At 48.3% G+C, this 12,034-nt stretch overlaps 1 protein-coding gene across 2 annotated transcripts in view; it reads right to left on the bottom strand.

Moving 5' to 3' along the window:
- The window catches only part of LOC130595064 (septin-9-like), a 131,830-nt gene that overhangs the window by 98,260 nt on the left and 21,536 nt on the right, over nt 1-12,034 (bottom strand). Inside the window, exon 2 of one of the 2 annotated variants that reach the window (XM_057401428.1) lies at nt 8,490-8,546. The exons of the other annotated variant lie outside the window; for it this stretch is intronic. Within the exon in view, the coding sequence (XP_057257411.1) occupies nt 8,490-8,546 (57 nt within the window). The remainder of the gene's footprint in view (nt 1-8,489; nt 8,547-12,034) is intronic. 2 annotated transcript variants of the gene reach the window in all.

Below are 12,034 nucleotides of genomic sequence, written 5' to 3'. Positions count from 1 at the left end.
CTCATGTGCTGAAGTATTAATAGCTGCCGGCAGTGCAGTGAGAGGAGAGGCGAGGCAAGGCAGAAGGACTGGACACTCACCCTCCTGGGAGAGCACAGGGGTATCACATAAATATTAACTCTTCCACCATTGTCTGCTTATGTTTTCCTTCCTGGACTCCTCAGTACCATCACTCTTGCCCTCTCAACACTCTATCTTCCACAACACACTCCTTGAGTCCCCCAAATAGGGATGCGACTCCATACCTGGAGGTCTGTGGTCATTCCCTACCAAGCAGGTCCTGAGGGAAGGCAGGATTCCCAACATTATTGCTGGATTTGCTCTCCTTTGAACAGCAGACATATGGTCTGCAGCCTCCTGCCCCCTGGGCAGGTCACTACAACAGCTCTTACCTGGAGAAGGAGCCAGCAAAGAGCAAAGTTTGAGAGTGTGTTACCCCTTGGGTACTGGAAGCAGGCAGATGAAAGGAAGAAAGACTGCACCAAACCCTGGAGCACCATTGGGCTGCTGTTCTTACTTTCTGGGTTTATCTAATATAGCTGGGCACAGGCTGCATTACCCACTGCTCCCTTCCACCATCCTTGCCCCAAACAGCAATGGAGCCACCCCAGCCATAGCACAGAGGCCAGATCCTGCACTTCACTAGCACCACAGCAGCAACTGGCTCAGTTGGAAACCTGTGCCATTTCTAAGCACTTTACACACGGGCTTGTGTGAAGAAACACTCTGCTCCTGTGTGTTGAAGCAGCTCCTCTGGCATGGAGGGACCAGGTTATTTATTTCACCATTTTCAGGCGAATCCCTAAACATGGATATTTTCTAAAGGCTGCTGCCTATTGAGGCACCTACAGGCAAGGGGGCGTCTCCTGCATGGATTTCACTGGGTTACCTTACTGAAACATAGACAGATGCTGCCTTGGTGTGATGCAGAAAGAGGACACTCCATTGTCTTGTCCTGCCCAAAGTCCCCATTGCTGGAGAAAGGCCAATCTGCTGAAGGACAGAAAACACTCCAGAATTTGGCTGTAGACCTTATTTTCACTTAGCAGCAGAATCATCCATGCCTGGACACTTGTCTGCACATCACAACGTGCTTTTGACCAGAAAATTTAAACCGAGGAGGGACTGCTTACCAAGTCAGTCAGTCAAGAATGCCTCTTGCTGCCGGTGCTTTTCTTGGACCTCACTGATTGCTTTCATGGCCACCAAAATTTCAGCAGCGATCTCAGCAGAGACTTTGCAGGTCAGCCCTGACATCCACAGTGCTTTGTCATTAACCCAACTGCAGAGTTGGCTTACAAACAAGTCATCTCTCTGCAAGAAAAGGCATGAAAGGCTGCACTCCTGCCTTTTTTGCAGTCCTAGACACCAGATAAATATAGCAAGGAGCAAATCCACGCTCTCTGCCTAAGGTACAATTAGGGGGTTTGGTAAGCACCAGCCACCACAGGATGTGCTGACCTCGGAGGCTCAGAGGATGCCTGTGGCAGCAGCCACGGCTCAGGAATCTACCCCTGCTCAAGTGATGAGGGACACCAGATTTTGAGGGGCAAAGGGAATGTTGAGCAGCCATGAGCTGGTCTGCCAACATGCCCAAGAGCAATGTGTAAACTGACATTTCAGCAGCAAAGAGATGAGAGAAATAAACACCATGGAGAGACGCGTGTATTCACCCAAGGAAAACACGACCACACACAGCTGTGTCGGTAACCATGAGCTCGCAGTACAGGTGAAGACATACCAGGCCTGCTTCCTCATTTTGTTAATTTTCCCCCTGTTTCTATGGGAAGGGCACAAGATGCCATATTCCACACATGCACATTTCCAAAGCTATCCCACTCCTCCAGTGCCTGTCGGCTGGAAGCATGTCCATTCACTCCCATCAGCCGAGGAGGGCTTTTCTCTGCCTGCTCCATCCCTTCCTGCATAGGCACCTTGAGTCAGCCACATCCCAGCACAGCCATGTCCCTCACAGGGTACAGGCTGGGGCTGGCAGAGGTATTAACAAACATTTCTTTCTCTCAGCACATTGTGTTTTGGTCTAGAGGAATAGGAATTTTCCCTCCATCCTTCACAATGGGATGAGACAAAGAAATGAGATCAAACTATACCTCACTGCTATTCCTCTTCTGTGCTCTCCCACATCCTTCCTGCCACAGCTAATATAAGGTTCTCTTGAAAGAGTGTTATAAGCTTTCTCCAGAGACACCTGGTCCAGAGGTGATAAATAACTTCACTCCAGGACTACTGCTGCTACCCTGGAGGAGCTGCAGTCTGCATTTCTACATCTCCTGTCCTCAGGGGAGCCCTGTGGACCTCACCAGCACTCATAGAATCATAGAATAGGTAGGGTTAGAAAGGACCTTAAGATCATCTAGTCATCAACAAATCCATATCACAGTATGTCGAGTATCTTCAAACACAGTGAGCAGCTAAAGCCCCCAAACATTACAGAGGATTAAATCCCTAGTCCTTCCTGAACGACTGATTTATGGTTTACTGTCTCTGGTTTCCTCACACCAGAGCCCAAAGTGTTGTACAAAGAAAGCGTCAGGAGATCTACCTACTCCCCTGCAATGCCCAGTAGCCTTTTGGGATTAAGAGACTGTACCTGAGACTGGAGATGAATCACAGGTATTGAAAATGACCAGGACAAGCGAGTGCTGCGCACACCCCTCAGTGGCAAAGATGCCCTTGGCTCCTATCACTATTCCTTAATTTTACCTGTGCAGTCAAATGCCTGTGCAGCCTCATTCATTGTAAGTGACACACACGTGCTGAAAGCACGTGGGAGCCCCACAGGACTCTTGTAGGCAGCTTGGAGCGCACGTGGCAGCATTATGCAAGCACCACCTTCATGTGTGTCCCTGCAGGAAACCAGGCACCTGAACCGTAAGCAGCCTTTTCACTTTTAACTTCTCCTTGCCTGGAGTTGGGGTTTCCTGCAGAGCTGTGCTGCTGCAGAAAGGACTCTTCAGGCTGGCCGCTGAGCAAGCTTCACTCTTTGTTACTTTGCCCTTGTGATGAGAAAGACCAAGAGGACACATGTCAAATGAGGGCTTGTCACTAGGGAGCCTGGGGGGAGCAAGTGGTGCATGTGTGTGGGGACACTCTGGCACAGAGATGAGTGCAGCTGTGGTGACCAGTGCGGTGCTTAAAACAAAGGGGAATAGAGGCTGCCCAAAGTTATTTGTATGACCTCATCTAGGGACGCATCCAAAGCCACAAGGCTGCAACCAGAAATCTCTAGTTAACCCCTCTGCTGCTCCACCAAGGTGAACAGCATGTCTGTGCTTAAAATATCACACTGCAAAGAGACGTGCATCCCCACAGCTTCCAGCCGGAGCAGCAGCGCTGCCCTCAGAGCCTGAATCCCAGAATGCCAATGGGAAGCTAAAAAAGGATGCAGAAAAGGTTAGGACAACCTAAACTTCTGGACCAAGGTTTACAAGAGGGGTTCCCAAAGTCAGACATCACATGTGGAGGGCTGTGCTGTGCAGTGGGGGTGCCCGTGTCTGAGCTGCAGACGCGTGACAGTCCTGGCAGCATTTCCCTGGGAAAAAAGCCTCCAAAAGCTAATGGTTTTTAGAGCACTCTGAATTAGCTTGTGTAACAGGAATCATGTACGCTCCACTAGGGAGCCCCTGGCTTTTGGCATTTGCTTATTTCCACTCTTTTGGTTAACCCACAACCTCACAAAAACCAGTCTCTAAAGCTGTTCTTTTACAGACTCCAGGCATGAAGAGAGAAGACGGTCCTCAAGGTAGGTACTAAATGGAGAGATGGAAACAACAAGATCTATCACCATATCTACTTTTAACTCACTGCCTGAATCTGGAGCATCCCAAATTAGTGAACCCTGCGGAAATCCTGTTGATCCTGCTGAGGTGATGATGCTCATTTAAACTGTGCCCATCATGGTTAGTGGGGTCCTAGAGCTTCTGCCCCAAGCAAAAGGTCACAGGCTCAAACCACAACCAGCATCTTTGAACCATCTCACTCATCCTGCATATTCAGCCCCCATTTGCCCACACACTGTGGCTTCTGACCACCATGTCTACCACCATCAACCTAAAGGGTGTACAAGGGTCTTGAGCTGGTGCATCAACAAACATGACTGATATGGGAGTGCCTCCGCTTTATACCCAAGGAAAGTATTTAGACGTTACTGTGAGGGTGGTGAGACACTGGAGCAGGCTGATGAAGGAAGCTGTGAATGCCTCATCCCTGGCAATGTTCAAGGCCAGGCTGGACGGGGCTTAGAGCAACCTGCTCTAGTGGAAGGTATCCCTGCCTGTGACAGGGGGTTGGGACTGGATGGGCTTTAAGGTCCCTTCTAGCCCAAACCAGTCTTTGATTCTGTGATTATGAGACAAATTGCCCCAATGCAGGTTTCATGACATCAGCGAGTGCCCCTTTCCAATGCAACTCAGATAGCCAGCCTTGAGCTTCATGCCTCTAAATTATGCCCTACGCTTCCAAAAACACCAGCACAAGTTGTGGTTGACCCTCAGCCAAGTGCTGATGATGCAGAAGTGGGGCCGCTCGCGCCCCGTCTGTTTTGGATGGAAGAGCTGTGCCTGCCCTGGAGTGCAGCTGGCCCTGGCTGCCTGCCCCTGCTCCAGCTCCAGGCAGCCGTGCAGCCAGACAAAGGCTGAAACAGGAAAGCTGAGGCACCTGCTCCCCTCCCATCCCTTTGGGATCTCTCCTGAACAGAGCACCTGACCCACCAATAGCACTGGTCCTGGAGCAGTCCTGCTGCCACACAACTGGAAGGCATCCTCTTCCTTGCATTCACCTACAGAAAAAACATGCTGGTTTAGCTAAATCAGTAAGCTCTACCTTTTTTCTGGACCCTCTTGCTTTATTCCTGCCAGGGAAATTCCTTCCTCTTAGCAAAAACTGAATTGTAGGCTGGAAACAAATCAAAGTACAGAGCACAGCTGGCTGCCCGACAGCAATATGATGCTGATTTCTACCACTCCAACTGCTCTGGGGCTGTTTTGTGGCCGGCTGGGGAACACATTGCTGCTCCGGATGGCAAATGTCAGCAAATACTTCTCACTTTCAAATTCATCTGGTACAGCTGTAAAAAAATGAAGTGGGAATAACTTCCCTGACACACTATTCTTCGCTAGTGTGGTTGACATGCTGGAGGGAAGGGATGCCATCCAGGGGGACATGGACAGGCTTGAGAGGTGGCCCTGTACGAACCTCATGAAGTTCAACAAAACCAAGTGCAAGGTCCTGCCCCTGGGTCAGAGCAATCCCCAGTACAAACACAGGCTGGGCAGAGACTGGATTGAGAGCAGCCCTGAGGAGAAGGACTTGGGGGTGTTTGGTGAGAAGAAGCTCCCCATGACCCAGCTTCAGTGTGCGCTTGAGCCCAGAACCCTCCAGGTGCTGGGCTGCGTCCCCAGAGCGTGAGTAGCAGCTCAGAGAGGAGATTCTCCCCCTCTACTGCTCTCTGGGGAGACCCCCTTGCAGTCCTGATCCAGCTCTGGGGCAGCAGCACAAGAGGGACGTGGAACTGTTGGAGTGAGTCCAGAGGAGGCCATGGAGATGCTGCAAGGGCTGGAACAGCTCTGCTCTGGAGCCAGGCTGAGAGAGCTGGGCTGGGTCAGCCTGGAGAAGAGAAGGCTCCTGAAGGGGAGACCTTAGAGCAGCTCCAGTGCCTAAAGGGGCTACAGGAAACCTGGAGAGGTTCCTCAGGTACAGGTGATAGGAACTTCATTTTTGCAACCAAAGGAAAACTAAGCCAAAGTATAGGATTCACATATCCCTAAATGTAGATACCTAAATAAATTATGGTCCCACATTATCCTATAGGGTTATGGATTCCTCCAAGAAGCTTATTCTTCCCAAAGTCAGAAAGTGTCTGAGAGCCCTAATAGCTCTCTCCACTGACCAGCCTGGATGAGTCCACCTCATTAGCTTACCTGGCAGTATGCAGCAGGCCCATACAAACAAAAACCATCATCTCCAAAGCCCTGGAATCACTGCTAACTGAACAGCAGTGGATGCCAACACCATATAACCACTTTCACAGGGATGAGTAAAACTGAGAAACATCACAGAATAAGGTTTCCAAAACAGATCAACATCAGATCTCCAAGTTCCTTCTATCAATGTCTGTCTGAAAGCAATACATGGTGTGGGGGTGACTGTGTAGTATCTAGACCCCAAGAACTAGGGTGGCAATGTTTAAGGTGGCAAAGAGCCCAAAGCAACCCCTTCTGCAGTGCCTCACTTGCAATGCCTGCTCAGTCATCCCAACCCCAGTTTGTCTTTTACAGGAATAAAAGCTTCTGGGTGCAAGGCCAGATGTGCAGAGGGGAACATTTGGACCTGAAACAAGGGGAAATTGAGCTGCAGTTGTAGGGAGTCCTAAATATTTACTGCAATCCAAACTGGAGTACTGACCTACTCATTTGACTTTAACATGGAAAAAATATTAACATTTAAAAGGTCTCTCACCAGAGAAGTGCCAAAGTATGTAATTAGAGGCTAAAGAAAACAAGCTTGAACAAACGTGCTGTGTCTTTCAGCTCAGATTCTCTACACACCAGTTACCTTTGGAGCTGTACCAACTCTCCTTTCTGTCCTCAGACATAGATATATGAAGGCACATGGTGCCAGGGCTGAGACTGCAACTTTGGTTTTTGCACATGCAGAAAATAAACCTGCATTTCAGTTCAAAACTACCAGTTTCTGCACTGGTGGCTGAGTTTTGAAGCACCAGCTTCAAAATACAGCTTTCCTTTGCACTGAACAATCACTGCCATGAAGCTTTAGCCCCCAGGGCCAATACCACGATTCCACACTAAATTACTGCTCAGTGCATTTTTCCTGGCTTTTGACATTAGTTTGGGGACAAGTGGCCTGCTCTGACCGTATTTACATCCTCCCACTGGTACACCACAGCATCAAGGTTGGAGATGGTGACAGTGCACAGCTGAGAAGCTCCAGATGCAAAGCAGCAAGTGTGCCAGCAGCAGGACAGCGGCACAGCATGCCATGTCTCCATCACCCTTGTCTGTGCCAGGATGTGAATACCTGTCCCCGTGCTTCTCATGGGTGTTTGACAAGGGCCAGGCAGACAGCGTCACAGCTCCCAGGGCATTTAAGCACATGCTTAACCAGATGTCTGTGACTAATCCCCATTCCACATGTGCTGATGCCTCGATACAGCAAAGCACTGAAGTCACTGCTCCAGGACAGCATCCTGAGGGTGGCTTTCTCCTCCCACCCACACAGAGGGAAAAGCTGGAAACAACTGTTTTGATAAGTACATCTGGGAGCTGAGACAGGATATGAGGGCTGAGAAGATGAATTGAAATAACAAATCAAGCCCCCAGGGAGCAACTGTGAGTGACAGAGCATCCAAGAGGATGAAATCCCTGAGCTGGGCATGGCCAGAGTGAGGTGAGGAGGAGGTGAGTGAGGTTCTTGCGGGGACAGACTGGTTGCAGCAAGCAGCAGAGACCACTGCCAGCATTCCAGAGAAAATGCCAGAGAAGGCAACGCCAAGGGGAAGTCACACATCTCGGTGAAGGAAATGTGAAGGAAGATTTCAATTGCAGCAAAGCACCTGCTGAGAAAGATGAATGTATCTGATGTACAACGGACAGACGCTTCCCTGCAGAGCAGTGCAGGTTCATCAGAGGGGCCAGTACAGCCAGCAAAAGGGGCCAGGAAATCAAAACATCCAGAAATGGGCTGTCTCAGCTTCGTTTTGTGTATTTCAGACAAGAACAGTGAAATTTTCTACTCAAAGGGGATAATTCGGGTCAGGACAATGCAGGTAAGCACCAGGGATGTGTCTCTGTCCCTGGGCAGTCCCAACACATGTCATGCAAATGCAAGCAGAACAGATGGGCTCAGGTACTCACAAGACTTCTGCTATTGCTTTCCCGAGGCAGAAAAACACCTTTTCCAAGACAAAATCCCTCCCACCTCTTTCCTTCTGAATCAGAAACAGCTTCAGAAACATTAAGCTGCAATTAGGAGTGTAAATTGAGTCACAAGCACATATAATCCATAAATCTCCACATCCAATAAAAAATAATAGCTAAGGAGAGTATGAAAGAGCTGCTAATTACTAAAGCTGTATTTCAACCTGGGGCCATTGCTGCTGTCTGGTGCCTTGTGTTAGACCCCTTGAACTGAGATGGGGATTTCTAATTATTCTCTCTGGACCCATTACCCAGTAATTAATTACCCTTTCATTTAATATTTCTCATGTTCATAGTTCAGGGTTGGGTTTTTTTTGGTGTGTGTGTTAATATATACGCACTGGTTCATACATACTGCTCTTGACAGCAGAGCTCTGCACTTATCAAGCAGGCAGCTTTGACTTTCAAACCACAGCCAGTGGCCAGTGGACAGGAGGCAGGTAGTGCGATTTACTTCTTGTGTTCTCTCAGTTTTTAGTTTATACTTTTTTATTGGATGAGGAAGTTTTAGAGAGAGAAATTCCTGGAGCTTACTTGGACTCATCTGGTCACTGAGCCTCCGAGGTCTCCCGCTGGAAGTCCTGCTGATTCCTAAAGCAAGAAGAAGATTTGAATGGGCCAAGGGAGTTAATGTGAATGTAGCATGTGGAGCAATCCCCCTACTCTGACTGTATCTGGCAAGGCACGTTTTCTGTTGGGAATCTGCTCTGCATAACGTTCTCTGCAACTGAAGGAATGCTATATGTTATTTTATACAGAAAACCACCTGAAGAGAGACCTCCACCTTTCCCTGAAGATGTCAAACATTATTATTCAAACATAGCAAACCCACAAACACATTTACACTTTCCAGAAACACCAGAGATAACTTTTGAAACCATTAAGTGGGACACGCACATTCACCTCTCACTCCAGGATGTTTTATCCTGGAGACAAGTGCAGGAGACAAGAGACAGGTTTCCTGGCTGAGAGAGGGAAGCACAGGCATGTAAGGACCAGCACATGCCCTGCCCTGGCAGAGAGCTCAGCAAAGAAGCTCCTGCACAGAGACCACATACCAGATGTGCTTGGCCTCGTCAGCAAGCTCAGCTGCAAGGACAGCAGCAGCTCCTGCATTCAGCACTGCAGGAAAGCAAGTGGGGGCTCATTTTTGGCTGGACTTCACCCAGCATCATGGGAACACATCATGTACAAGAACCCTGCCGTGAGGTTAGACCCGTTGGAACATGGGATGCATTGCATGTTCCAGGCAGATGCTAAACCAGACCACAGTGATCCAGATGTTGAGCTAATTCTGCTCCATCTTTTTTAACAAAGAAAAGTATTCATCATATTCATTGGGTTAGCACATGGTTAATGCATAAGCACCATGCTGGAGGAAGATATGTGGACATCTTAAGGTACCCTACATCATACGTTACATTGAAAGACATACCCCAGGCACACCTGTCTCCTCCATTCCCATACTCAGTTCAGAAAGTAATCAGTAACTCCCTGCCTGCCTCCCAGACTCCAGGCAAGCCAGTGGGACCTCCTGGCTACAGCAGCATTCTAATCCATCAGCAACTCATTTAACTTCTCTGCCATTCCAGCTGCCTCTTTGTAATGTGGTGACTGCCACGGCATTCCTTTCCCAGGGATGCTGAAAATCTCAGCAAGAACCAAACTTCAACTTAGCAAGCCTTTGGTTAAACCCTAGCCATGCACAGAAACCAGATGTCGATTACTGCCTCAGTTTCTCTTTTCTTGGCACAATAAATGGTGACACAAATGAATGCAGTGAAGCGCCTCCTGTGGGATGTTATACTCTGAAACTACCCCAAAAGCTGGGATATCTTGATACAGGGATTCCCAGAAGGTCTGGCACCTCCTCAGTCTCTGTGGGTCTTGCTAGAGGAACAACAACTCCAGAAAGGTGTCCATCATCTCCAATCAAATGCTGAAGCTGTCAAGCTCCAGAATGGAGCCACAGGGATTAAACCAGCACCAATTTCAGTTGTAGAACACCCCTAAACTGTGATTTGTAACACAGCCACAGCCTCACAAACCCTGTCAGCTGGAAGAGTGCACCATACAAGAAAAAAGGCAGGAAATCTTTCATACCAATGAGCCCTGGGCTGGAGGAAGGGAGGGAAAGAGCTGCCTGGCAACTCAACATGGAAAAAGCATCTCATGCTCGGAACCTTTTGCTTACATATATTTATATGTAGGTTCATCCTCTCTCTCCCTTTCCTTTTCTAACATAAAAAGCCTCTGTGCCTACCACATCATGTGGCTGAACCACAGGGCTGGCCCAAGAAAGCAGCGGTGCTGCCTAACTGAGATAGCACAAGGAGAACTCATGGCAAGCACCACCCAGAGCCATCACCCAGCTCAGCTCTGCCCCTCAAAGAGTCCCACAGCCGAAGGGTCAGACATAGAGGTGGGACTGCTCACACACAGGCATGAGCACCCAGCCTGAGCTCTCCAGAGCTTTATCTGTACTGCAACAGGGCAGAGTGCTGCTGCACACATCACTCAGCATGCAGTTTCCATTACTGACAGTGAGAGAAGGGCTGAAGTTTCCAGGGGCTGGCACTATATCCAGCATTATAAATGTATTATTTTTTTCTATTAAACCCAATCCTGACTTTTTTTCTCAATTATTTTCTCCCCTCCGTTTACTGCCTCTTGCTGGTGTACAGTCAGGATTTCTACCCTGCTCTATCAGATCTGCTGGACAATAAGTAAAGGGATTAAACCAGCAAGAATGAAAAGGGGTATTTCCTCCGCTCAACAGAGTTTTAAATAGCACTGCTTCAATCTGGGAAGAGGAGGGAGCACTACGGCTTCCAAGCCAAACTTGTTAAGTGTGGTGTCCCACTGCCCCTCCAATAAGGGAGGAGCCATGCACAATCCTGGAAAGCAGATAAACAGCAGAGAAAGCTGGCAGCCTAGCAAGACAGGAGAAGATCTGTAAAAAAAAAAAAAAGGAAAAGGGATGGGAAAAAAGAAAGGAAAAGGGAAAAGAAAGGAGAAGGGGAAAAGAGGAGAGAGAAAAGAAAAGAGGAGAGGGGGGAAAAAGAGAAAAAAGGAAAAAAAGGAAAAAACAACTGCTAAAAATATGCTGGTCTGAACACCCTGCCAGGGAGGCAGCACTGCGGGCAGGATAGAGAGCATCAGCGTGCTGAGCGTGCTCTGGGGTTACCTCTATTTATAGCATGGAAGCAGCAGGCTGAGCCCCTGCTTTGAGCTGTGAAAGGAAAATCAAAGGCTTCCATCCCAGACACAGTGTCTATGAGTCTTCCCTCTTAACGCAGTTCAAATGCCCTCAAGCCATCCTATAAATTTATTGTAGTGCACAGGACTAAGGAACATAATGAAATATGCTTTATTTAGCTGAAATGAGGAATGCTTCCCCATGTCCCCGGCAGAATGCCTCTAAAATAGAAGAGTCGAATAGTTAAAATTGGTCAGTCCAAGAACAGTTCATTCATCTCAGCGGATGTGCTGCAGCAGGATGGAGTTAGAACATTCCCAGAGCTCAGCCTCACCTTGGCTCACTGGCTGAGCAATGGTTTTTCTCATTTTATAATCAACAGCTAATTCCCTCTAGATCCATAGGCTGGGACTCTATGGCGCAGCAGAAAGGCAGCGGCAGCAAAGGACACTGGGCTTCTCCGGGCTCTCCCATACAAGAAGCCAAGAATTGCTCTAAGTGGGTTGTGTCAGTGTAAGCAAGATTCCTGCCAGGCTCACGTTTAAACCGCTCCCTCCTTCTTTTAAGACAAAGATTCTACTATTTCATGCATCTTGCAGCTGCTGATAAAGAACCCGGTATGGAAACACAAGTATCTTATAGGTGCTTACCCTGATGTAGAGGGAGACTGAATCCAGCCTGTTTGGAGAAACTGTCCTTGCTACAGAGTGACTTTTCCCTAGAGCTACAAAGGGAATTGCCAGAGATGTTCATCTCCAATACAGTCAACATGTACATTCTCCAAAACACATCAGTTCTCCCAGGATACACCCCAAACTTTGTATGGATGCAGATAATAACGAGACAGGCCACTTGAGATTTATCCCCTTCTCACAGTAAG

Source organism: Pezoporus wallicus, unplaced genomic scaffold, assembly GCF_028554395.1.
Source record: "Pezoporus wallicus isolate ANWC-B61680 ecotype Strahan unplaced genomic scaffold, APGP_CSIRO_Pwel_v1 contig_8702, whole genome shotgun sequence".
In the NCBI taxonomy this organism is placed as follows: domain Eukaryota; kingdom Metazoa; phylum Chordata; class Aves; order Psittaciformes; family Psittacidae; genus Pezoporus; species Pezoporus wallicus.
This window is presented reverse-complemented; position numbering and strand designations above follow the sequence as displayed.